Source organism: Gopherus flavomarginatus, chromosome 7 (genome assembly GCF_025201925.1).
Source record: "Gopherus flavomarginatus isolate rGopFla2 chromosome 7, rGopFla2.mat.asm, whole genome shotgun sequence".
Taxonomy (NCBI): Eukaryota; Metazoa; Chordata; order Testudines; family Testudinidae; genus Gopherus; species Gopherus flavomarginatus.
This window is the reverse complement of record NC_066623.1, coordinates 7,134,416-7,157,422: the sequence shown is the minus strand read 5'-3', so window position 1 is coordinate 7,157,422 and position 23,007 is coordinate 7,134,416. Positions and strand designations below refer to the sequence as shown.

The following is a 23,007-nucleotide window of genomic DNA, read 5'->3' as shown; positions in this document are numbered from 1 at the left end:
AGGGAAGGGGTGACAGGACATGGATCACTTGATGATGACCTGTCCTGTTCATTCCCTTTGGGGCACCTGACATTGGCCACTGTCAGAAAACAGGATACTGGGCTAGATGGACAGACTCAGTATGGCCGTTCTTATCTTCAAAATAGTTCGTTTGTGGTGTTGAGACAATTAAGCTAAAAAACAGCCTTTCCCTGGGGACCTCTCAGTTCATCAACGTGTGGTCAGGAATTCACTCCTCTCACCCAGGAATCAAACCCTTGGCTCTCATTCAGTATCATTTTTATTGGGAGAGTCACGGCTAGATCCAGGTTCTAAGATGCTGCAGCATAAAGTATGGGATCTCAGACAGGAGCGCTGGTCCCTGGCACATTGCTGAAGGGAGGATGCTGCCTGTTTATTAATGGGTCTCCTTTTGCCCTAGTCGATATGTTCTGCATATCCAAGGGAGCTCTGGGATCAGGGATCCTGGGAGAATCCGCTGGAATCTGTGCCTGTGCCTACTGCTCTCCTGGGTCATTGTGTACCTCTGTATCCTCAAGGGAGTCAAATCCTCCGGCAAGGTAAGACCAGGAGTCATTCTCCTCCCGCAGCCCCGTCTTTTGCTTCACAAGAATGAACCTGGCGACGTTAAGTGGTCATTTTCCGTGATCTACAGTATTTGTGTGTGTGTGTGTGGTTGTGTATCTGTATCTTGGAAATATCAATTAGACTAACTAACTCTCTTGCTAAATATAATGGCTATCAATAGGCACAATTTGGAGAGGGTGGTAGTTTGCAGATCATCAAATGCCTGCCCAGTATTCAGGGGTAGAATGTAGTTAATGACACATCTCTGCTTCCGATGAAATTAGCATGGCTGTGTGCCACAGTAAATTGCATGGATACATCACAGTGACCCATCCAAGGTTGTGTTGCCCAGATCATAAACCCACACAGTAGTGAGGTGCAAGATAAAGCAGACTTTTAGTTGAACAGAGACTCTCCCCAAAGGGAACGCCTCTTCTGCAAGTGATTATGGTGCTGTCCAGTGGGCAAAGATCCCCTGTGCATCAGTGCAGTAAGAGAAGGTCTTGCTGAAGCTTTGACTCAGATCCATCTGCTCTTCCCGCAGGTTGTGTATTTCACTGCCACATTCCCTTACTTCATCCTGATCATGCTGCTCATTCGTGGCGTAACACTGGAGGGGGCCTGGATAGGAATCAAGTTCTACCTCACACCCCAGTTTGATCACCTGCTGTCTTCCAAGGTGAGAAGGCGACAGGGCACTTTTAATATACAGTGGGGTTCAGTTACCTGGATCAGGCTGGGATCGAGTCTTTTGGCGGCTGCTTTCAAGTGATGATGACAAGCAAAGCAAATCTGTGAAGCAGAGAAGTCCCCAAATCTGATGTGCAGGTAAAATAAAAGTTTCCATTGTATAAGGACGTTTGGTGCCACAGTAGGTCAGTCAGGTTATTAGTGGCTCTAATTAACACTCTTACCAGCCGACTGGCATGCAAACAAGATGCAAAGTCATTTCCTGCTTTTGAAAGTAGGAAAGAAAACCTAGGAAATCATTTCCAGCCTGATCCCTGCAATCAGGATCTCACTGTGCAGGCATAAAGTAGGACAAACACATCAGCAGCATGAATAGCAGCTGTTAGGAAGCCCAGGACACCCTGCCCAAGCATGCACGAACAAAGAGGCCAAATGCAGTTCTTCTCCACCATTTGCTTTTGGGTTGGAGGCCAGTGGAGAACCCCCTGGACTGATTCCCTTCTCCCTCCCTTATGGTGATGGCCCATTGGTGGAGCAGCCTAGGGTAATCAATAGGCAGCTAGACTGAATTCCCTCTTCCATGTGGGTACTTCCAGATCCGACGGGGTCTCCATTTCAGAGCAAGTGGAGAAGTCCAAACCTGGGCTGCAAACACCCTCCTAGGGTGGTTCCACCAGGTCAGGGCTGGAGTCCACTGGAGCATTTGGCAATTCTTTGTGAAGCAAGCCCAGAAGCGAAGGGCCATGGGAGCTACACTCACTTGACCTTAGGAGACCCGTGTTGGATGGAATCAGTGTTGGCGATGCAGACAAAGAATGGAAATATACTCGTTAAAAGGCATCAGCATGTCCACCTGGAGCAGAGGGAATCACACCCCGAGAAGTGCTCTCTTCTTGAGAATGGAGCTGAGATTTGCACTCCTTTCATGCTTGTTTCCCCCACCCAGGTGTGGATAGAGGCAGCTCTGCAGATCTTCTACTCCCTTGGAGTGGGCTTCGGGGGACTGCTCACTTTCGCGTCTTATAACACCTTCCACCAGAACATTTACAGGTGGGTTCCTAGTCTTCACACAGGGCATGGAGGTGAGCCTCAGGGTGAGGCTCACAGTGGGGTTCAAACTGAGTCCTTAGAGTTAGGTACAACCTCTCTTCCTGGAATGGGAGCTCCATATCATGGGACACCAACAGGTAAGCACCAGCTGTCTTTTTAAAGGGAACACACGGGTCAGGATAAGGTGGATAACAAGAAGGAAGCAGGCAAGAAACAAGCAGGAAGATAAGGATGCATGGAACCTAGTGGCAACCTGTAAGGAGAGACACCCACATCCCCATAGGCATGCAGGAGAGGCTCTTCTCTTTGCACGAGCCAGGCACTGAGTGCTACTTTCCCTAGCCTGGTTCTGGCCCCCAGCAGACACTGAGGAACGGGTTGCCTTGTCAGGTGCTGACAGGGGTGTTTCACAGCCAAGCTGAGCTGAGAACCAGCTGAATGAACTGCCCCCCACAACTGATTTTCCCTGATATTAGTAATAAAAACCCAAAGCAGGCTGGGAAGTTGCCCAGTGTTGTCTCCACACTTCTAGTTTCTCTGTAAGTCCAGCTCCCCACAGGCTCCTGAATGCAGACGTTGGCAAAGAGAAAAGAGAATGTCCCCTCTCTAACTGGGGAACCCATCTCAGCTTGGAGCAGACAGACAAATTGTGTCCCAAAAGTGGGTCTTTCCTTGGTGCCCCTCCCTAGTCAGCAGCTGCCTCCTCTCTCTTCTCTGGAAACCATGTGATCTCTCAGCAGTGCTATCTCTTCGGGCCCTGGTGGAGACACATTCAGATCAGCTGCTATCTGTTCTGCAGGGATACATTTATAGTCACCCTGGGCAATGCCATCACCAGCATCCTGGCCGGGTTTGCCATCTTCTCTGTCCTGGGCTACATGTCGCAGGAGCTGGGCATACCTGTTAACCAAGTGGCAAAAGCAGGTCAGACCAAAACATTATAATTCTTTTCTTGTTGTGTAATTGGGTACGTGTGTCTGTGTGTGGTGGGAGGAATACATGCATGTGCGTGGGGATGTATGTAGGTTGGGGTGTGTATGTAGAGGGGACACAGGTGTGATAATTTAAAACAATAATCACCACGAGGCTTTGCACAGATAAAGAGCCATTCCCTGGAGGAGCTCAAAGCACATTACGAAGGGGGGCGGTTTTATCCTCCATTGGTGGGTGAGAAAATGGAACATAGTGGGCCATGCAAGCTGGGCCAAGCTGGCATTAGAACTCAGGTCTTCCCTCTACCCATCCATGAGTCCAGCCTAAGCTCCTACTGAGTTGCCATTTCCTGGAGATGGTTTGGGGATCAGAAGCAGCTGCCTTCATTATGTGCACAAATGGGTACTCCCCGGGGCAGAACGGGGAAGCAGGTGCCTAAGTGTCCAGCTGCAAATTCAGAATTTGGGAGCACAGTTTAGGTGGCCACTTAATGAGGCTGAAATCAGCGTTTAATGGTGGCTGTTTCCTGGTCGTTTTTCTTTCTCCCCCTCCCAGCGCAGGCAGAACGTCCCAGACAGAGCAGTGCTTCTGGTGCAGTCGTCAGGCCCTTATCCTTTCCCATGTGCAGGGAGCCATCACTCCTTCCCTTGCAATGAGTCCAGGCTGCTGTCCAAGTCTCAGACGGTCTGGTAGGACTGTAATAAAGGGATCTAGGTTGATAAACCAGCCAGAGCCAACTCAGAGAGCCCCAGGGAGGAATCTGGGCTCAGGTGGGACATACGTCTCCTTGGACACCTGTGAAACAAGATGGGTCATTCACAGAAACAGAATCACAGCAGGTGTCAGAGAACGCAAGGAATGCCCAGAGGAAGAGAAGGGTGGTTTGGTGGTGTGATGCCAGCTCCTCACTCTGCCACGCAAGAGAGATGGCTTGGGAGTGGGACCAGGCGCTGCCCAGAGGCCATGGGTGGAGGAGGGGATGGTGTTACTTACAGAGGGGAGGGATGAAGCAGGACACACAGAGCCTGAGCATGCAGCTATGAGCATTAGCCTAGCTCTCTAAACCCAGGCCAGAGCACTGAAACAATAACCAGCCTGAAGAGCAGAGGGGGGAATGTTAGCGGGGGAGCAGGGGGCAACAGACAAGAGGCTGAATAAAACCATACTGCTCCACAATCCAACACTGCCTGTTGTAGCAATGGCACCTTGATACAGACGAGTGGGTTTGGGGGGAGTGGGGCATTCATCGTGCTCAGCTGTCTCATTCAGGGCCTTGGTGGGTCGATAACAAACTGGGCAGGGCAGAGAGTCCCGCTCTAGTGGCTTCTGGAGACTGTGATCCATCAGCTTCCACTCTGAAAGGGCTAACGTCCGTTTCCACGCTGGCTCCCTCCCAGCTGTTGGAGCCCTATGTTCTTGCAGTGCGTGGGGAGAACTGAGGTACCGGGGACCTCCTCCAGCCGCAGCCCATACTACTGCAGTTCCTCCAGCTGGGGGAGGCTGGGAGCTCCCACCAGCCAGTGCGTCCCTATAGGGCTCATCCCCCTTGTGTGTAGCCTCCCACACAGTGCCCCCTGCCTCTCTGCAGGGAACGTACAATTGTGTAGAAAACCTGTGCCGTGGGTGATGGGGGGAGACCTCCCAGGCAGGAGGGAGGGGACGAGGTGCCTGCTGCTGGGAGCTCTACTTGCCTGCCGTGCGCTACGCAACACTCTTGCTGATCAAGAAAAGGCCATCGTTACCTTTTATCTAAAAAAATAGCATTAAAAAGCCCGGATTCCTGCCCCTTCCCACGTGCCAGCCCCTGCCTGCTTCTGCTCGATCCCACACAGGGGAACATCCCCTGCCTGCTCTGGTAGATCGCCTCTCCGTCCTGCTCCGGTGGTGCCATCCCCTGCCTGGGCTGGCACACTCCCTCCGCCTGCCCGGCAGTAACAGCTGTGTCTGATGTGGCTGATCCCATTCACTGCCCCATCCTCTGCCTGTCCTCTAGGTCCCGGCTTGGCTTTCGTGGTGTATCCCCAGGCCATGACGATGCTTCCTCTTTCTCCACTCTGGTCTTTCCTTTTCTTCTTCATGCTGCTGACCCTGGGCCTGGACAGCCAGGTAAGGACACAAGATGGCGACCCAAGTCCTTTAACCCCCCTCCCCAGCGCACAGCCCACTGGCTTAGAGGGGCTTGTTTTCACTTATATGCAGTTTGCCTTCATGGAGACCATTGTTACCGCAGTGACCGATGAGTTTCCTTATTACCTGCGGCCCAAGAAGGCTTTTTTCTCAGCCATCATCTGTATCGCCATGTACCTGATGGGGCTCATTCTCACGACAGAGGTAGGCAATCTGTCCCATGGGACGGCTTGTCAGGGTCGACTTTGACTGGCGTTTGAGCGCTCACTTAGTTCAGGATTTACAGGGGGATGTTTGTCAGCTCCATGATCATTAGTGACTATGACTGAGTGGGAAGGGGCTCAGGAAGAGAAATAGATGGAGTGTCCCACTGGATAGGGCCGTGGGAGTGGAGAGGCTAGGTGATATCAGAAGAGAGTGAATCATTCACAGGGAATAATGTATCCAATCAGCAGAGCCCATGTATATTAACGTTTCGCTGTGAGTATTTCTGTGTTTGAGATTCAAAATCCAAGCTGCAGCTGATCTAATATGTGGCATGGCGTTATTTCTGTCCCCTGATTGGACAAGCATGCTAAAAGGATGGTTACACTGGCATTCACTTCCTATGAATATTCAGGCTCCTAAAACTCAGCCTCCCAAATGTCACCAGGAAAGGGGCACAAGAGAATCCATCCCAAAAGGCCAGGGAACAGGGGTGGGAGCTTGTCGACCAGCTCTGGCGATAACAGGTCCTTCTCTGAGGGTCTGGCTGCTTGTGATTCTCTCTCTCTAGGGCGGGATGTACTGGCTAGTCCTGCTGGATGACTACAGTGCTGGGTTTGGACTCATGGTGGTGGTGATTACAACCTGCCTGGTGGTGACACGTGTCTATGGTAAGGGCAACTGGCCTCCATGGACTCTCCCGAGCAGGGCTTGTGGTGAAACATCTAGAGGTTCATGCAAAAGCTTGTGAAGCAACAAGGACATGGAAGTGAGATCTGGGGAGGAGAAACTCGTCGATTCAGTGGGTGTCTGAACTGGAGCAGGAGGTGTCGTTTCCAGCTTGAGCAGATGAACTCCATGGCAGAGGACTAGACACCTCAGCTCCAGGCTCTTGCTGTGTCCCAGGTGTCAGTGCAGCTAGATGCAAGTTCCAGATCAAGCCAGAGACATTTGTGTCACAATGGTAGCGGATAGCTAAGTTTAACCCCTTCCTTGCTCTCCGAGCAGAGCCGAGAAAGTCACGTGATACTGAAGGAGACAATCTGTTGTTTTGCTGGCTCTCTCGGCCCCTGTGGCTGACACAGCCCAATCCCTGAGCTCACACCTCAGGTGGGGTGCCTCTGTGGAGCCTGGAGATTCGCCAGGAGATCCCGCACCTAGAGTTGCTGGCTGATTTCTCATGCCATCTCCTCCTCTTTTCTCTAGGCATGAAGCGGTTCTGCCGGGATATTCACATGATGCTGGGCTTCCAACCAGGGCTGTACTTTAAAGCCTGCTGGATGTTCCTGTCCCCGGCAATGATGCTGGTAATTGGTGTGACCCTGCCGACGTTTGCTGAGCTTCCCTTACTCTGCCGTGCCCCATTGTCATGGTCTCAGCACCATTTGGATTAGTCCCATTAGGACAAAATCTTTCCCAAGTCGCCTGGCTCCCCCTCTCAGCCAGCAGCATGGAATGGTCCTTGCACCCTCGTATCAGCATGGGTCTCCAACCTGCTTAATCTTGGTGGGGTCTTTGTATCCCCTTCCCATCCCAGCCTGGGGAACCCAGGTTCCGGGGGGGAGGGGAAGGGGGGGAGAGTCACTAAGTTCTAGGGCTGGGCTTGGGTGAGAAATCTTCAGAGGATTTGGGATGCCAGCCTGTGACAGTCCTCGGGGTAGCTAGGTCTGGGAGTCACCTTGTTACCCCCCTGCTGCCAACATGAGAGAGTCTTGCTTGTACTTAACTGGGTGTCTGCTCCCTGACATCTCCAGCCTGTTAGCCACCCAAGCGCTCTGCTCTGGGCTATGCCAGCCCTAGCTTTGCCTTACAGGTTAACATTAGGTGCGCTCCAGATCCCGAGCCCCTTTGAAGCGTTTCCCCATAGCATTCAGCCCCTTCTCCACTGAACACTCCCAGAAACACCAGGTTTGCCACCCCCAAAGGAACAGTACTCACACCAGCGTTTACGATTCAGCTCAGGCCCAGCACCTTGCTTCACACCACCGCACTGAGATACATTGATAGTGAAAACAGCAATGCATTTACTATCAGAGTGCCAAGATTCAAGTGATCGTGAGTCAGGAAACGGGAAACAAAATCATTGCCCATTTTCTAGAGAGTAACCTCAACTATGGTTAGCCTCCTGTCTAAAATGTTATCTCACCCAAAGCCTTTTGCAACATCTTCAGCCCAGCTGGGCTGCAATCCTGATTTCATGAATGTCATAGCACTGCCCATTTACCTCCTAGGGGCACGATAAAGGGGTGTCTTCTGTGACTTCTACTTATATCCCCGGAGTTTGTTGTCGATCCCCAGAGACAGGATAACCCCCCATGGCTTTTGTTTCCTGTGTGCTGCTCTTCTATTGACATTACATCTCGTCAATAATTTTGTGTGTCAAGGGGCATCCATTGTGTTAGCTACAATGTTTCATTCACATCCAACAGAGATCAGACCTGCAGACATATCTCCACAACACACCAGTCAAGATCCATGGGTCCTCACATACACCATATGTTGTGATAGGCATATCTCATCCAGCCCATAAGTGCCCCAGCAACTATGTAGGGGAAACCAGGCAGTGCTATGCACTTGAACGAACTCACAGAGGAAAATGATAAAAGACAAAACCACCATATCACCTGTGTGTGAACACTTTTCACACAGCAATCACTCTCTGTCTGACCTCTCAGTCCTCATCCTCCAAAGAAACCTGCCCAACACTTCCAAAATACGAGCCTGGGAGCTTAAATTCACAACTCAGCTAGACACAACAAGTCATGGGCTGAAGAGTGACACTGGAGTTGTGGTTTATTATGACAATCTGCAACGTACTAGTCCCACCTCACCCCCCCACCCCTGATTTTTGTCCTGTGACTGCAGAGGTGTTACTGGGCCACCTCACCTTGAATGGGCCCTTAGACTATGTGCTAACTATTTATGCTAAACTCTGTTTGACTTGTATTTAGTTGTGACACCCTGAGTACTTTCCCCAGACCTGAAGAAGAGTCCTGTGTAGTTTGAAAGCTTGTCTCTCTCTCACCAGTAGAAGTTGGTCCAATAAAAGATATCACCTCACCCACCTTGCCTAGCCAACAGAGGGACAGGTGAATAAACACCTCGTCTGGCAAAAAATCTGGTTCTCCAGCTCTGCTGTGATACAAATTAAGAACATATTGGCCATGCTGTGTGTACACATAACTCCTTGCATAGCACCTGTACATACAGTTCACAAAGAGACTGGTGTGACGCTGGCTTTCATTTGAGAGATGTTGGTGAACCAGAATGTGCAGCCCAGAATCAGGTCATTCCTGTAACCCCCTGGCCAGCTGGCCCTGAGGGGTTCTTGGGTCACACAGCCCCAGGAAGGACTCATCCCTTGGACTCTCTCCCTGTGTTGCAGGCCCTGCTAGTGTACAATATAGTCAAGTACCAGCCCTCAGAGTATGGGAGTTACCGTTTCCCATACTGGGCCGAGGTCCTTGGCATCCTGATGGGGCTGTTCTCCTGCCTGATGATCCCCACAGGGATGGTGGTCGCGGTGCTCAGAGAAGAAGGGACACTGTGGGAGGTAAGTGGCAGATGGAGGTGGGCAGCAGCCTGTAAAAAGGGAGAGGATTCTACCGCTCCAGGGCGTCTCTTCCCTTGGCTGCATCCCCCAGCTCTCCCCACTGCATTTTTCTGTGTCATGAAATGTTGGTCTTTGGTTCCTGCTGGGTAACAGACAACCCCCTTCCTGCTCATTTTGGAGTCCTCGTTCTAGCCATAGAGCAAAAGGGGGCCGGGCGCCTGGGGCTGTTCCCAGGTGTGAGGGCTGAGAATTGAGCATCATGTCAGGCTGGGCTATCTCACAGCCGCCTGTCTAGGGCAATCCTTCCGCTCTCCAGGCTCATGGCGGCTGGGGCTGGGGCTGTTCGCTCCCCCAGCAGCTCTGCCTGGTCAGGAGTTGAGGGCCCCAGGATGCCTATCTTGTCTAACTTTTGCAGAATGGATTTAATGCATCTGCCCCAGCAAGCGCAAAGGCCTGACCTCAGCAGCACGGGTTCAAATCCCGCCCTCCCTGTCCACGAATCCCGGGAACTGGTGTACAGGGCAGCATATTCCCGTGTATTTACGATGGTGTGTGGCACCCTCTAGTGGTGTGCACGGGACATCACAAAGTCATGCATATTTCAGATGCAGACCGGGAATGATAATCCAGAGAGGAAATAGGCCCCGCCTCACTTCTTTGCCAGGCCCCATGGCAACACATCGTGATATCACTGTTCGTGGCTCACACATGGATGGGGCCTATGCACAGATTCCGAATGCAGCCCACGTGCAGGGAGGGGGCATGGATGCACCGGAGCTTGCCCCATTTGGCATGTAGGCAGCGTGTCTGGAGATAGCTGCATGAGGATTCATGGTGCATGCTGGACAGCAGGCAACACACCTGTGTGTGTTTGCACCTCCATAAGAAAAGTGCCCAGCAGCTCTGGACGTGTTTTGTGACATTAATGTAGTGGGCTATGCAATTAAAACAGTGTAAGTCACTGGATTTGCCTAAGGTGACCAGACAGCAAGTGTAAAAAATCAGGATGGGGTGGGGGGTAATAGGTGCCTATATAAGAAAAAGCCTCCAAAATTGAGACATCTGGTCACCCTAGATTTGCCTCAGGAAAGTGAAGTTCTGATGGCAGAATCTACAGCCAGGTATAAAGAGGTGGCACAGATTTCCACGTACAGCCTCTCTGTTCCCTGTATTACATAATCACAGAAACATAGAAGGGACCTCAAGAGATCTAGTCCATCCCCCTGGGATGAGGCAGGACCAAGTAAACCTAGATCATCCTTGACAAGTGTTTGTCCAGCCTGTTCTTAGAAATCTCCAACAGTGGAGATTCCACAACCTCCCTGGGTAACCTGTTCCAGGACTTCACTGTCCTTATAACTAGAAAGTTTTTCCTAATATCTAACCTAAATCTCCCTTGCTGCAAACTAAGCTGATTACTGATTGTTCTAGACATAAAGAACAATTGATCACTGTCCTCTATTAGAGCAACCATTTATATATGTGAAGACTGTTACATGCCCCCGCAGCCTTCTCTTCTGAAGACTAAACATGCTCAACTCTTTCAACCTTTCCTCATAGATCAGGGTTTTCTAAACTTCTTATTTTTGTTGCTCTCCTCTGGAATCTCTCCAATTTTTCCACACCTTTTTTCAAGTGTGGTACCCAAAACTGGATGCAGTCCTCCAGCTCCCCGGTCTTACATATGACACTGCTGTTAATACAGCCCTGAGGAGTATTTGCCTTTTTTGTCACCGCATTATACAGTTGACATTCAATCTGTGACCCACGATAAGCCCAGATCCTTTTCAGCAGCACTGCTGCCCAGCCAGCTATTCCCCATTTTGGAGTCATTCATTTGATTTTTCCTTCCTGAGTGTAGTACTTTGCCCTTGTCTTGTTATCATCATATGGTGATGAACAACAGAAGGGGAAGAAGCAGAAGTAAATGCCTTTAACTGGGTCAGATGTGAGGCTCCCCTGCAACTGTCCAAATGCTGAGCCTTAATGGGTCCATGCTTAAGGCTCTGCAGTGCCAAATAATCATTACCCATTGTGGCTCAGTATTGCCCCCAAAGCAATCTCTCTGGGCACTACGTTCCTACAAGGGCCATGGCTGTGTTTGGGATGGGCTCAGGTAGCCAGGTTTGGCAGTAGCTGGGATCAGTCAGATCAGCTGTTTCTGGCTGATGCTCTGAAGTTTCAGCTATTCCTGTGTACATTTTGCTGCATTCTCCCTCCCTGTTGACAGGAACTACATTCATGTTGTAGATAACAACACTAAGCCATAGCAATGGCCTTTCTGACTCCGTTAACACACTCCAGAAGCCCACACCCTTCCTGCCTGCCCAGGAGCAGAGACGGGTAGCTCTGGGCTACAGACAAACATCCCCTAGGGAATAAGATTAGAGCTCAGAACACCAGTTTGCTTGTGCCCCATGCCAGGGTGGAGCCCAGTCAGGCTCCCAAAGGCCCTGTTGCAAAGAGAGGCAGACCCCTGCTCTTGAGGTTAAATGACCAGGCTCACTCCCAAAATAGCATCATGTAAATATCCTTGGAAGGTCTGATTCCTTCAGTGAATTTCCTCATTCCCTGACAGAGGAAAAACACACAACTGAGAGAGCTCAAGTGGCAAAGCTACACCCAGATCCAGGCGTCTCAGCAGCTTTGGCCACAAGAGAGGGATGAATCAGGGTTCTTGCTTTGGCCCAATCTCTAATACAGATTAATAAAATAAAAGGAAACTCCCTATCAGTCCCTACTTACTGCATCACAGAGCCACAGCCCCTAGGATAAACCGTAGCAAATACAGGCACTTAATTCAGACCCCCAACCCTTTCCCCATAGACCACAAACAGTGCCACTAGCTAGCTTACTAGAACACTGCCAGGGGTTTTATACTGAGCTGCCTTCCCATCATGCCATGGGACAAGGCTATCCCCACCTCTCCAGTCATTAAGGGAAGGGTGGTTCAGCCAATCCCTGCCCTCTGTGCCTGAGTGTCCCCACCCCTTCTTGTGCAAACAGAGGCTTCTGCTGGCGGCTTGCAGCTGTGAGCTGGTGATTACTCATTAAAGCAATGGCAGTTCCGGTGGGTGGGGGTGGTGATTTTCCTGCACCAGGCTGGTGTCCCCTGAGCCCTGCTGCTCTCATCACACAAATGTGAGGATAATAGTGGGAAGCTGCCCCCCCCCCCGCAAGCCAGTGCTGCCTCCCCCAAAGCCTCTCACCCTGCTGATTAGTCCTCAGGTGCATCAGGCCGTAACCTGACAGGAAAAGCACAGCAGCTCAGACCCCTGAGCTGCCCTTTGAGGGGCAGGTCTGCGGGGAGGGAGCTCCCCTCCGGCCACTGCTGCAGGACTTGGGCAGACAGGCAGCCCCTGTGGGTGCTGATCACACGGCTTCTGAGAGTGCCTTTACCCCTGAGAACCAATGAGCAGTGAGCAAAGTGCCTGATGCGTTAATGAGATGATCCAAACACATAACGGCCCCAGGCAGCAGAGATGGTCTGGTGCCCCATGTAATTACAGCACTCTCTGTGGGCCGGCTAGAGATGGTCTGGTGCCCCATGTGATTACAGACCCCGTTGGTTCTGATGCCCTGACAGGAGCTGTGGAGTGAGTCTAGTGCAGAGCACTAGGTGGTGGAGCACTGTATGAAGAGCTCACCTGGTGATCTGTCACCACTGCTGAGCCTCAGTGCTTAGTGAGTGATTTTCTAACACCCCTGTTCATCTCCTGATTCCAACCACAGAGAATCCAGCAAGCCAGCCGGCCAGCCATGGACTGGGGCCCTTCTCTGGAGGAGAACAGAACCGGCATGTACGTGGCTACCTTGGCCGGCAGCCAGTCCCCTAAACCCTTGATGGTCCACATGAGGAAATACGGGGGAATTACCAGCTATGAGAACACAGCCATCGAGGTGGACAAGGAGATCGAGGAGGAAGAGGAGTCCATGATGTGAGGAGGCCACGAACCCAGTGGGGAGCAGAGAATGGGGACTGCACCCCTGAACTTGCACAGTTGCACTTAGGCACTTCGGGCCGGTTAACAGGCCTTTCTAGAGGCAGCTGCGAGCTGCTGACCTTCCAGCATCCCATGGGATGCCCTGGCCTGTCCAGGAGAACGCTGCTGAGAATTCCAATGTTGCTGAGATTTTCGTTCAGTGTGGCAGGCTGTGTAATGAATGTGTGTGTTAGCTCTCCAGTGTCCGGGACCAGCTGCCCAACCCTACCCTGCTCCAGGCCTGCCCCACCTTGCCTGGGTGCCCTCCGCTCAGAGTTATGACTCATCGACCCCTGTGTAAAGACTGCGACATGCACCCACTTTGCACTCCTTTTGCCCAGGCATCAGTGAGCAAGGCAGTGGAGAACAAGGCTAGTAGTAGCTGTTGTTGTTGCTAATCTTGTTTAACTCCAATGACACATGAACATTGTGAAGAAAGGATGTCTTTGTTAACCCCACCCTGTCTGTGGAGGGGTGTGAGTGCCCGTGAGTCCCACCTCTGCTGGGGTCCTCCAACAACAGCAGGGAAGACCAGATTGGCTATTCTTGATAGGTAAGTCTAGGGAAAAGAAACCCCATGTTATAAAACAAACCAACCTGCCCCCTCCCAGGCCTTTCTGGGCACGTCAGAGAAAGGTAAAACCTGGCCCTGGGTCTGTGATAAATCAATCCTTTGCAGGTTGCTCTTAAAAGGTATTTGCACTCTGGGCCCCTCTTCACACTCGGGGTGAGATGGTGTCAGGTAAACTCCGCAGTGGACTGCAGCTGGTGCGGGGGCACAGCCTCTGGCTGTGGCTGTCCCTCCCCTATTCCCGCCCAGGGTGGAGCAGAGTAGGGCCCATGGGGGCGATGTCTAATCTCAGCAGTGCCCTCCAGTCACACACCTTGGGAGCAGAGTGCAGGCTGCGGGGGAGCCCACTTGTCGTGATTGCCATGTGTTTTTTCCATTCGTTTGCAATGTGAGGGGGTCGGCCCACTCGCCCCTGAGTGAAGGATGCAGCAGGACCAGCCAGGCGCTCTCTGGCATTGGTGCTCCGTTGTGGTGCAGTGCTTGTGCTGTGCTGACTACCCCGTGAATTATGAATGAGAAGCTATTGGAAGTGTTACTAAAATAACTTCACAGAAAGGAATGGAAAAAACCTCTCTGCATGGGCTCTTTGCAAGATCCCAGTCGCTGGGCACAGAGACCCCATGCTGAGGGGCAGCCTCCGCTCCAGAGTCTTCTCCAGGCAGGGTCAGAAATCTAGTCCCACTTCTTCTCTTCCAGTACCAGAGTCCATTCAAGGTGGGCACGGATCACCTACCCTTGTAGTCCTGGTTATTGATGTTTTTTGGGGGGTGTCTCTTATCTCACATGGCAATTGGAAAATCCTGGACTGGCAATCAGTGCTTGCATGACATGGAGGATAGCTCCAGGAATATTCTGACTTGTTAAAGTCTCCAGGAAGTCCTCTCCCCCAATGGCCTCTTACAATTCCTACAGTAGGGTGCCCAGATAGTAAGTGTGAAAAATCAGGACGGGGTGGGGGGAACAGGCGCCTATATAAAACAAAGCCCTGAATGTCAGGACTGTCCCTATATAATCAAGTCTTCTGCTCACCCTATGTTACACACACCTCTCCACACCTTCCTCCCTCGGCAGTCTGAGGGTGTGGGTACCCTGTGCACTGTGAGTACATCTACACAGCAAAAATCAATCAATCAGTCTGTGGCGGTGAGTCTCAGAGCTCGATCAGCTGACTCGGGCTTGCGGGGCTCAAAAGAGCAGTGTAGACATTCTGACTCAGGCTGAAACCCGGGATATGAGACCCTCCCCTGTTGCCAGGTTTCACAGCCCGGGTTCCAGCCCAAGCCTGAGCATCTACATTGCTTGTTTAGGCCACAGCTTGAACCCTGCATCAATTGACCTAGGCACTTAGCTGTGTAGACGTAACCTGAGCCTGGGCTCTGAATCAGGTTTGAGCCCAAGTCCCACTTCTGTCCACACACAAATCAGTCTGACCTGGGTCCTAGGACCCTGCTAGGGGAGTGGTTCAGAGCCTGCGATCTGCCGTGATGTGGGTCCAAGCCCTGGCAATTTGCAGTGTGGCTGCAGGTCAAGCCGCAGACCCGAGCCAGAAGGTCTGCGGAGTGCAGTGCGGAAGCGTTGGCAGGGCTGCGAGACCCGGGTCCAGCAGCGTGAAACCAGGTTTTCAATGCAGTGCGGGGATGTCTGCATTTTGAGCTGGGGGCGCAATCCCCTGTTAGCGCAATCAGAGGCAGTGCGCTAAAACAGCAGGGTAGCCGCAGTGGTGGGAGTAGCGGAAGGGGGTAGTTGCCTCCCCTCCCCCCGTATGTGCTGAGAGTCTCCCACGGGATTGTACGTGAGGCTGCCAGGCCTTCCCGCTGCTGCGTCACGCTGCTACGGTTAGCGCACTAGATTGGAGCTAGCGTGGGCACGTCTCTCTGAGCCAGACTTTGCCCGTCCTGCTCCAGTGTAGCCACACCCTCAGTGTTGGAGGCCACGGAATCAATGGCTCTTGGCAGCATGATTCCAGGTCCTGTGATTTCCAACCTTGCAAGCCTGCCCCGCAGGGTCCTGGCAGTCAGTGTGTGTTTGTGCATCTGTGCGTCAGCAGCTCAGCTCCTGTGGGTGCTGTTGTGCATGGAGGGTGAAGGGCACCCTCTTTTAGGGAGCAGCAGTTCACTACCTAAGCTGCCCCCCTGGTGGTTTGTAGTGTACCCCGTGTTTGCCTACTGTGATGTGTGTTCTTGAGCGTGCGTGTGTTTTTGATGTAACATTGCAAACAAATGAAGATCCACCCTTCTGTGAGCACTGTTTTCACTGCACCCTGGGCTTGAAATGGGCAGTTACTGGCGGCTTCCCAGCTCGCTCGCTCTTGCATTATTAACGCACCAGTTGTGTAGTGGTGAGACGCCACCTTGGGGGCGAGAAGGGTTATTTCCACTTCCAGCTGAGCAGTGTTTCCGACACAGCATTGAAGGACCAAAACTTCTCCCTTAACCTGAGCTCAAACCAGCCTGAACACAGGTTCCAAACCTACCAGCTCATTCCTAGAGGCCACTGAGCCCAATGCATCATCTCCCATAACCACCAGACAACTGCTCCATGGAGGCCCTTAGGCCATTGTTTTTCATATTCATGATCCTCTGCACAGCCAGCTTCTGAGCGGGTACGTCTACACAGGGATACAAAACCCACGGCTGGCCCGGCTCAGCTGACTTGGGCTCGTGGGACCTTGGGCTGCAGGGCTGAAAAAATCACTGTGTAGATGTTCACACTTGGGCTGGAGCCTAAGCTCTGGGACCCTACAAGGGTGCAGAGTCCCAGAGCTGAGGTTTCAACACGATGCCAGAGTCTACACAGAAATTTGTAGCCCTGCCTCCCAAGCCCCGTGAGCCCTAGTCAGCTGACCCAGACCTTTTATTGGTCTTTTATGCCTGTGTAGATGTACCCAGAGAGACTAGAAGCAGACACACCAACTTAGCACCAGAAAGGCTGTGCTTGGGGGTCCTTGCAACTGATTTCCAAGGCTGTATTCGAGATGGAGCAGAGCCAAATCCTAGCTCCAAACACCTCTGAACCCAGGGCTGAATTTTGAAAATGGCTAAGCCAAACCCCAGGTCCCAAAAACCTCCACGTGGGCTTAAAGTCTCTGTCTGGATCTGGATTTTACGGTTTGAGCCTTTCTCCGGCTCCAATAGCTCAGCTTCTGTGTGTCTCCAAATCGAACCTCCCCACTTCCTGAGGGCTATTGCATCCCCTGGAGTCCAGGACAATCTGGACTGGGTTTTGAAGAGCTGTGTGTTCCCGAGGTTCATCCTGGACTGGTTTGGGTTTTGAAGGGCTGTGTATTCCCGAGATCTGTCCTAGACTGGATTGGATTTGATTGTAGATGGCTTTCATGGGTAAATGAAGTTTTGTGGTACCGTGTGCTTAGTGCTAAATGCCATCTCTAGCACTGGTGGCTTTACGAGAGTCATCGTGTTGCAGGCAGCTACACTGCAACTGTCCCGCTGTACATGCAATGGCCGTGCTGACCGAAGCCCTGTGGACTTTCCCGCCTGGGACCTTTGCCCCGAAGAAGATAAATACACAAGAAGCAGCCCAGGCACAGCAGCCAGCTCCCAGCATGCAACAGAGAGTCCTGTGAGCCAAAGAGCAGGCTGGTGGCCCTTCCTGAGCTAGGCCGGGCCTGCCTGGCAGTCCTGTCTCAGCTCAGTTCCTTTCTGTGCTGAAGACTGGGACGAGACAGGCCACCCACCTGTGCGCTGCCCAAGGACAGCATATAACTGACCCCTGCACCTCCTGGGGTCCCTTCTGCATCTCCCACATGCCGCTCCCTTCCTCAGTGCCACAGCAAACTTGTATTGGCGTGGGCATGGCCGTGGGGGGACGGGGACAATGAGTGTAAATACTTTTATGATGAAATAAAGCTCTTGCCTCCCTCTGGAGTCCCAGGTATCCCAGCACCTGCGGCTGGCAGTGATCGAGCCCCAGCGGCTGGGAGCGAGACATTCCCGTGCTGTCTGGCTGCTCATCCTCCTGCGTGTGCATACAAGGCTGGGTTAATGGTGGGCACTAGAGAGAGACGCAGCTATTCCCCCACTCGGAGCTCTGTTTTTCCCCTTTATGGCTGGTGCCTAATGGAGGCGACGCTGCTAATTGTTTCCCCTGTCGATATGCCATCTCCCTCAGCTCAGAGCCCAGGGAACAGCTCTAATGGCTCTTGCTGTCCTGTCTGACAGCTCCCTTCTCCTCTCCCAGGGAATGCGGAACACCTGGGGACAGCTGGGAACCCCAGAGCACCCCGATGTCCCGAGCTCCCTTCTCCGCCCCTCTGGCAACTATCAGTGCCCGGTGCCCAGAGCAAGCGACTCAGGGGAGGGTGGCTCTGTGTCGAGGCTGCCCTGCCCCACTTGCCACTGGGTCACTATTTGCTTTCCTCATGTGTCAAGCCTTCCACACTCATTCTATATGACTCACTTTCACAATCCTCCTCTCCACGCCCAGAGACTGAGGAGCCCCAGCAGTGAGGGTCTTCCCTTCGCCTCCCTGCCTAATCCTGGCATAGCTGCTGCAGCTCAGACACCAAGCCGGAGAGGGGCAGCACTGGGTACCTGCACAGAGCCCTGAGCTAGCTAGCTAGGCTTTGGTCAGACACATGTACGGGGCTCAACACTGGGGTAACTGGGTGGAATGCTGTCCCCTGGCTATACAGAAGGTCAGACTGCATGAGCTAATTCTTATTCTTTGGGTTATCATAGAACCCAAGAGCCTCAGTCACAGACCAGGACCCCATCGCGCTAGGCGCTGTACAACACAGAACAAAAAGACAGGCCCTGTCCTGAGATACTGGCAATCTAGGCATAAGCTTGGTCCTTTCTGGCCTTAAACTCTAGAAATCTATGAATTTCCACTGAGCTGACTAGGATTTGAGGGGGTTCAGCCCCTCCCAGAATCAGGTCCCCAGCATGCAACTCCCAGCCCTGGAGACTAAAATAGATTGAGCTCGGCTGTGGCTCTGGTTCCTCTCCATTCAGACAGCCGATACTCTCACTGCCTGTGCTCTGCTCCAACAATACCGCGACTGCTCGTGCTCCCCTGGCCTCCCTTTGCATGAGGCAGTGCGAGAGCCAGGCTGCATTCGCACGGATTGCTTCATGGCACACGGCAAATCTGCAGCATCTCGGGCAGAGGAAATGGAAGCTTCCTAGCCGACTGCATGTGTGACACAGTGGCTGGCAACCTGGCCTGGCGATGTGTGGATTCTGGGCTCAGGCCCAAGGCAGTGCAGTAACAGAGGGCGCTGCGACACTAGAGATGCTGTTCTTCCAATGATTTGCTTAGCTTGGCAGCTCTTTGGGGCAGGGCCCGTTGTTTTGTTCTGGGTTTGCACGGTCCCTAGTGCACCGGGGCCCTGGTCTAGGGCTGCTGGATGCTATGGTAATGGAAACAAGTGAGGATAAGATAACATGACACTGAAATAAGAATTAAATCATCTCCTTTCTGCGTTGCTGGACCTCCCGGCGGTAACTACAGACAAGAGCACTGTCCTGTTTGCGCTGAGGCACACCCTGGTATTTTTGTCAGTCGTCCCAAGGCTGTCGGTGAGCTGTCGCTGGGCACACCATGGCTGCTGCCTGCATAGTCACTGCCCGGCCAGCATGGACTGGGCTCCCCACAGAGTGACCTGTCTCATGGCCGGCTGGAGGACAGCATCTGCTTGAAGTCACAGGCTCCAGGCACCGGTGGGAGGTTCATCGAGGGCAAGCCTGCCGGCTGGTCTGTTGGAAGAGGGCTGTGAACGCACAAGGGAAGGGGCCCGAGGAATAACGCCCTCAGAGGACTGTGGCCTACTTAGCGTTTTACATTGAGGGGGGAGTGGATCAGAGATTTCACCTGCTTTCTCCTACTCCGCTCTAGGGGACACTGAATTCTGGGCTGTGGGGCGTGGTCTCCCCACAGAGAGGGCGTCCCCCTCCTTGTGCCCTGGAAGAGGGGCAGATGCCTATATTTTGTGCATGAGCAACCCCCTCCTTGGCCGTATCTGCCCTTTCCCCCTGCCCGGGGGCGCTCCAGCACCAGCGGAGTTAATCATTAGCGGCCCGCCATAAAGGGATGGGTTATGGAACGTTCCGTTTCTGGCAGGGCCTAGGAAGGGGGGTGCAATAAAGATTTACGGCTGCAGCCAACGATGTGCTCTGACCTTGACACTGTTTACCCAAAAGGAGGCATCAGAGTGCAGTTTTATGGCCTCGGCCCCCCGCCATTGGGCGAGGGTGAGGGCACCTGGGAGGGGATTGGGTCGAGGAGAAAGAGACCGAGAGCTGATTGGCGAACAGCGAGGGAGCTAAGTAACGGGGCGAGCGCCGATTGGCCAGGGGAGTTGGCGGTTAGGGCAGCGAAGAAGGGAGTTGGACTGATTGGCTGGGTAGCTGGGGTGTGTTTGCTGGTAGAACCAGTGCAGCGAGCTCGGGGAAGGCTGGGTGGGGCGTGCAGGGCAGGCCGTGGGTCACCTGGCCGATCAGTGACAATACACTGGTGCGGTGCCATGATGAGTGACTCCCTCCTGCCAGCGAGACAGGCTCACACTGCTCATTCCCACCCATTGCCCTACCCCCACTCAGGTGGGGTTCCTCAGGGATGGGCCCGTCCCCACCTCCATCCCTCCGCTGGCCCTTCTTCCCCACCAAAGGAGGCCTGCCTGCCACTAGAGCATGGGGAGGACACGGTGTGGGTGAACTGTGGAGAGCTGTCCAGGCTGGGGCTGGGGGTGAGCGAGTCAGCAGGAGCTGAGGAAAAGGCTTGCTGCTGGCTGACTTCCACGGTTGGTGCAGTTTGATTCCCATGGGAATAGGGTGGAGATGCCCTGGCTGAGCAAACACTTCCCCCTTGCAAAGGAAGAGGCTATAAAACATTTACCCAGAGCCAGCCGCACATGTCAGTTAAATGTATGTCACTGTCCCTCTGGGGGGGGTGGAGGGGAGAAAGCAAATACCACATGCCGACAGCTCACCCCACGGCTCACACCCTCATGCCATTTATAGCCCCTGTTGCCTAGGCTTTGGTGTGACTCTGAGATCGTTTCACACCCGCACGTGGCTACCCGCGCACCATTAACATGGGGAGCTGGACGCTCAATTCGAGACCTGGGGTCCAATTCGCATAGACACCTTTGAACATCTCAGCTCCCAAACCCACCTGACTGCAGCACCTCTGAAAATCAGGCCCCAGATGTCTCCAGTTGGGCACCCAGAACCACAGGCACCCCAAATTACAGGCCACTTTTGAACATTCTGTCCCTCAGTGACTCAGGAATAAAGCCCAGGTCTCTGTGTCCTGATGCCCTGGCCTCTGCTTTAGGCACAAGATCATCCTTCCCACCTAACATGCACCTTCACCCACAAACAGGCCAGCCCCCTCTCACTGCTCAACCTTCAGCAGGGAGGTCCCATTCCCTATGGGGCAGCACACCAAGGATGCTCCAAGTCTCACACACAGGCACTCCCTTGTCTCTGCTTGGCTACCGGTTATAAAAGGAGGCAGCCATCAGGAACTGGAGGTGGATATGACAGAGCAGGGGAGGGAGCTCTGGCAGGTACAGACAGCTGGGTAGAGTGTGGAGGATACAAGCCCAAAATGAGGAACTTGTGGATGTCCAACATGATACACTCTAAAGGGATTTGAGTTTCAGGAAGTGCTGAGCACACAGAAAGTGTCTCAAGTCGGGCACCCACGATCATGAGGCCATTTTGAAAAGCTTGCCCAGTATCTTTGGGAAAGCTCCTCTAGCTGAATTTGCACTGGGGGACTCACCTGGGGAAGCTAGTTGTGCATTGCAGACTTGGCAGTGAGAACAAGCTGCTGAAGTTAAGTTCTGTATTTTGCACAGCTGTGAATTTGGAACAGTTGGGTCTACGTTTGGGCTGGAGCTGGTGCCATTTTTAAATGTGCAATTGTTTTCAGGTGCAGCGACGTGTAGGTGAAAACAGCAGCGTGATGCTAACAAACTGTCTGCTTGCCACGAGCAGAAAGGCAGCCAGAATTCCTGGTGGGAGCAAAACTGACCCTGGAATAGCAGAGGTAGGGAACAATCCAGGGTAGTAAGACAATTCAACGACCCTGCAAGTTTGATTTTACTTGTCAATAATGAAAGAAGCTGGGTTGGTTATTGTTGCAAGGCAGAAAGTGAATCGGGACCCAGCACACCAGAATTACAGACCGGGTGGGGAGCATTGCGCTGGGCTCTGCTCTTTATTTCTAGCAGCCCGCATAAGGCCTGAGTCCTGGGGAACTGGCTTATTCACATTTGGTTTTCAAAGTGCAGAACAAGCCCTGCCAAGTTCTGTGACACGTGGCAATTTCTGATCCAGTTTGTTGTCCTGGTTGAAGTTGAAGAAGAAGAAAACACTTGACTTGATGGCATCTGAAAAGCAAAGTAGCCTGTGATTGCAGCTCTTCTGAGTCGGAGGCTCCTATTTACAACAGCAGGTTTGGACTCGGTGGGAGCACAGGCTTAAATCCTGGCAGGCGCACACCGTGGGATTGAACAGTTAGCTGGGTGTGGGTCTCTCAGGTGAGGTCTCTCTTCTGCTCTTTCTGGGTACTAAAAATCCCTTGGGAATTTCTGTAAGAATAAGGGTTTGCCCCTGGGTCCTGAGCTGGGCCAAATTTTCACCCCCACTCTCCGTTTGCAACCCACTCTGTGCTGGTCAGCTACCACGCTGTACTCCAGAGGTGGCTGCATTTCAGTGATGCCATGTGTAGTGATAAAATGCTTTAGGATATTATTAATTTTTATTTCTGATCCTGGCCAGTAACCTGGGCACAGCAGGATTCTGGAGTAACACTTCACCCCAGACTACAAGGCCTCTGGCTCTGTAGAAGGGCAGGACTGCAAACTCCACAGGGTAGGAACTCATTTTCTCCCCAGGAGCCCTTACCATCCCTGTTGCAAACAGGCTGGTCTGGAGTGTCTTGGCAAAGCCAGCCCTGCTGCGTCATTCCCTCGTGAGACAGGAAATGAGAACCTCTTGGCTAAACATCCTCATGTTCTGGATAAAGAGGCCAAGCAAAAGTAAATCCACACCATGCATCTGTGGGAGACCAGAGCTTCTGATGGCTCCAGCTGGCAGCTGCAGAGCCCCAAGATGATGGAAAGTGGATGAAGGTCTGTGTCCCATGGAAGATAAGTTCACTTTCAACAGAGGAGCTGATGGAGGGATGTCTCAGTGAGATCCTGAGTCAGTCAGCCCATTTCATGGGGTAGCCAAAGGTATCAGCCCTGTCCTGATTAGCTCCTATTCCAAAAGCCCTGTTAAGAAACACTCCCTCAGTTCCCCATCTTCACAGGCTTTACCTGTGTGAACTAAGCCGCTGTGCAGATAGTGGTCTTT

The 23,007-nt window shown here is 52.7% G+C and overlaps 1 protein-coding gene across 3 annotated transcripts in view; it reads left to right on the top strand.

Annotated features, from left to right (window-relative positions):
• Nucleotides 1–17,543, top strand: part of SLC6A7 (solute carrier family 6 member 7) — a 32,582-nt gene extending 15,039 nt beyond the window's left edge. For 2 of the 3 annotated variants that reach the window (XM_050961542.1, XM_050961544.1), the window contains 10 exons: nucleotides 422–560; nucleotides 1,112–1,246; nucleotides 2,204–2,307; nucleotides 3,107–3,231; nucleotides 5,234–5,346; nucleotides 5,440–5,571; nucleotides 6,143–6,242; nucleotides 6,778–6,878; nucleotides 8,957–9,124; nucleotides 12,857–17,543. In XM_050961542.1, the coding sequence (XP_050817499.1) occupies nucleotides 422–560; nucleotides 1,112–1,246; nucleotides 2,204–2,307; nucleotides 3,107–3,231; nucleotides 5,234–5,346; nucleotides 5,440–5,571; nucleotides 6,143–6,242; nucleotides 6,778–6,878; nucleotides 8,957–9,124; nucleotides 12,857–13,066 (1,327 nt within the window). In that variant the 3' untranslated portion in view covers nucleotides 13,067–17,543. The remainder of the gene's footprint in view (nucleotides 1–421; nucleotides 561–1,111; nucleotides 1,247–2,203; nucleotides 2,308–3,106; nucleotides 3,232–5,233; nucleotides 5,347–5,439; nucleotides 5,572–6,142; nucleotides 6,243–6,777; nucleotides 6,879–8,956; nucleotides 9,125–12,856) is intronic. The other variant, XR_007775384.1, reaches the window with a different exon arrangement.
• Nucleotides 17,544–23,007: the final 5,464 nt, after the last annotated feature.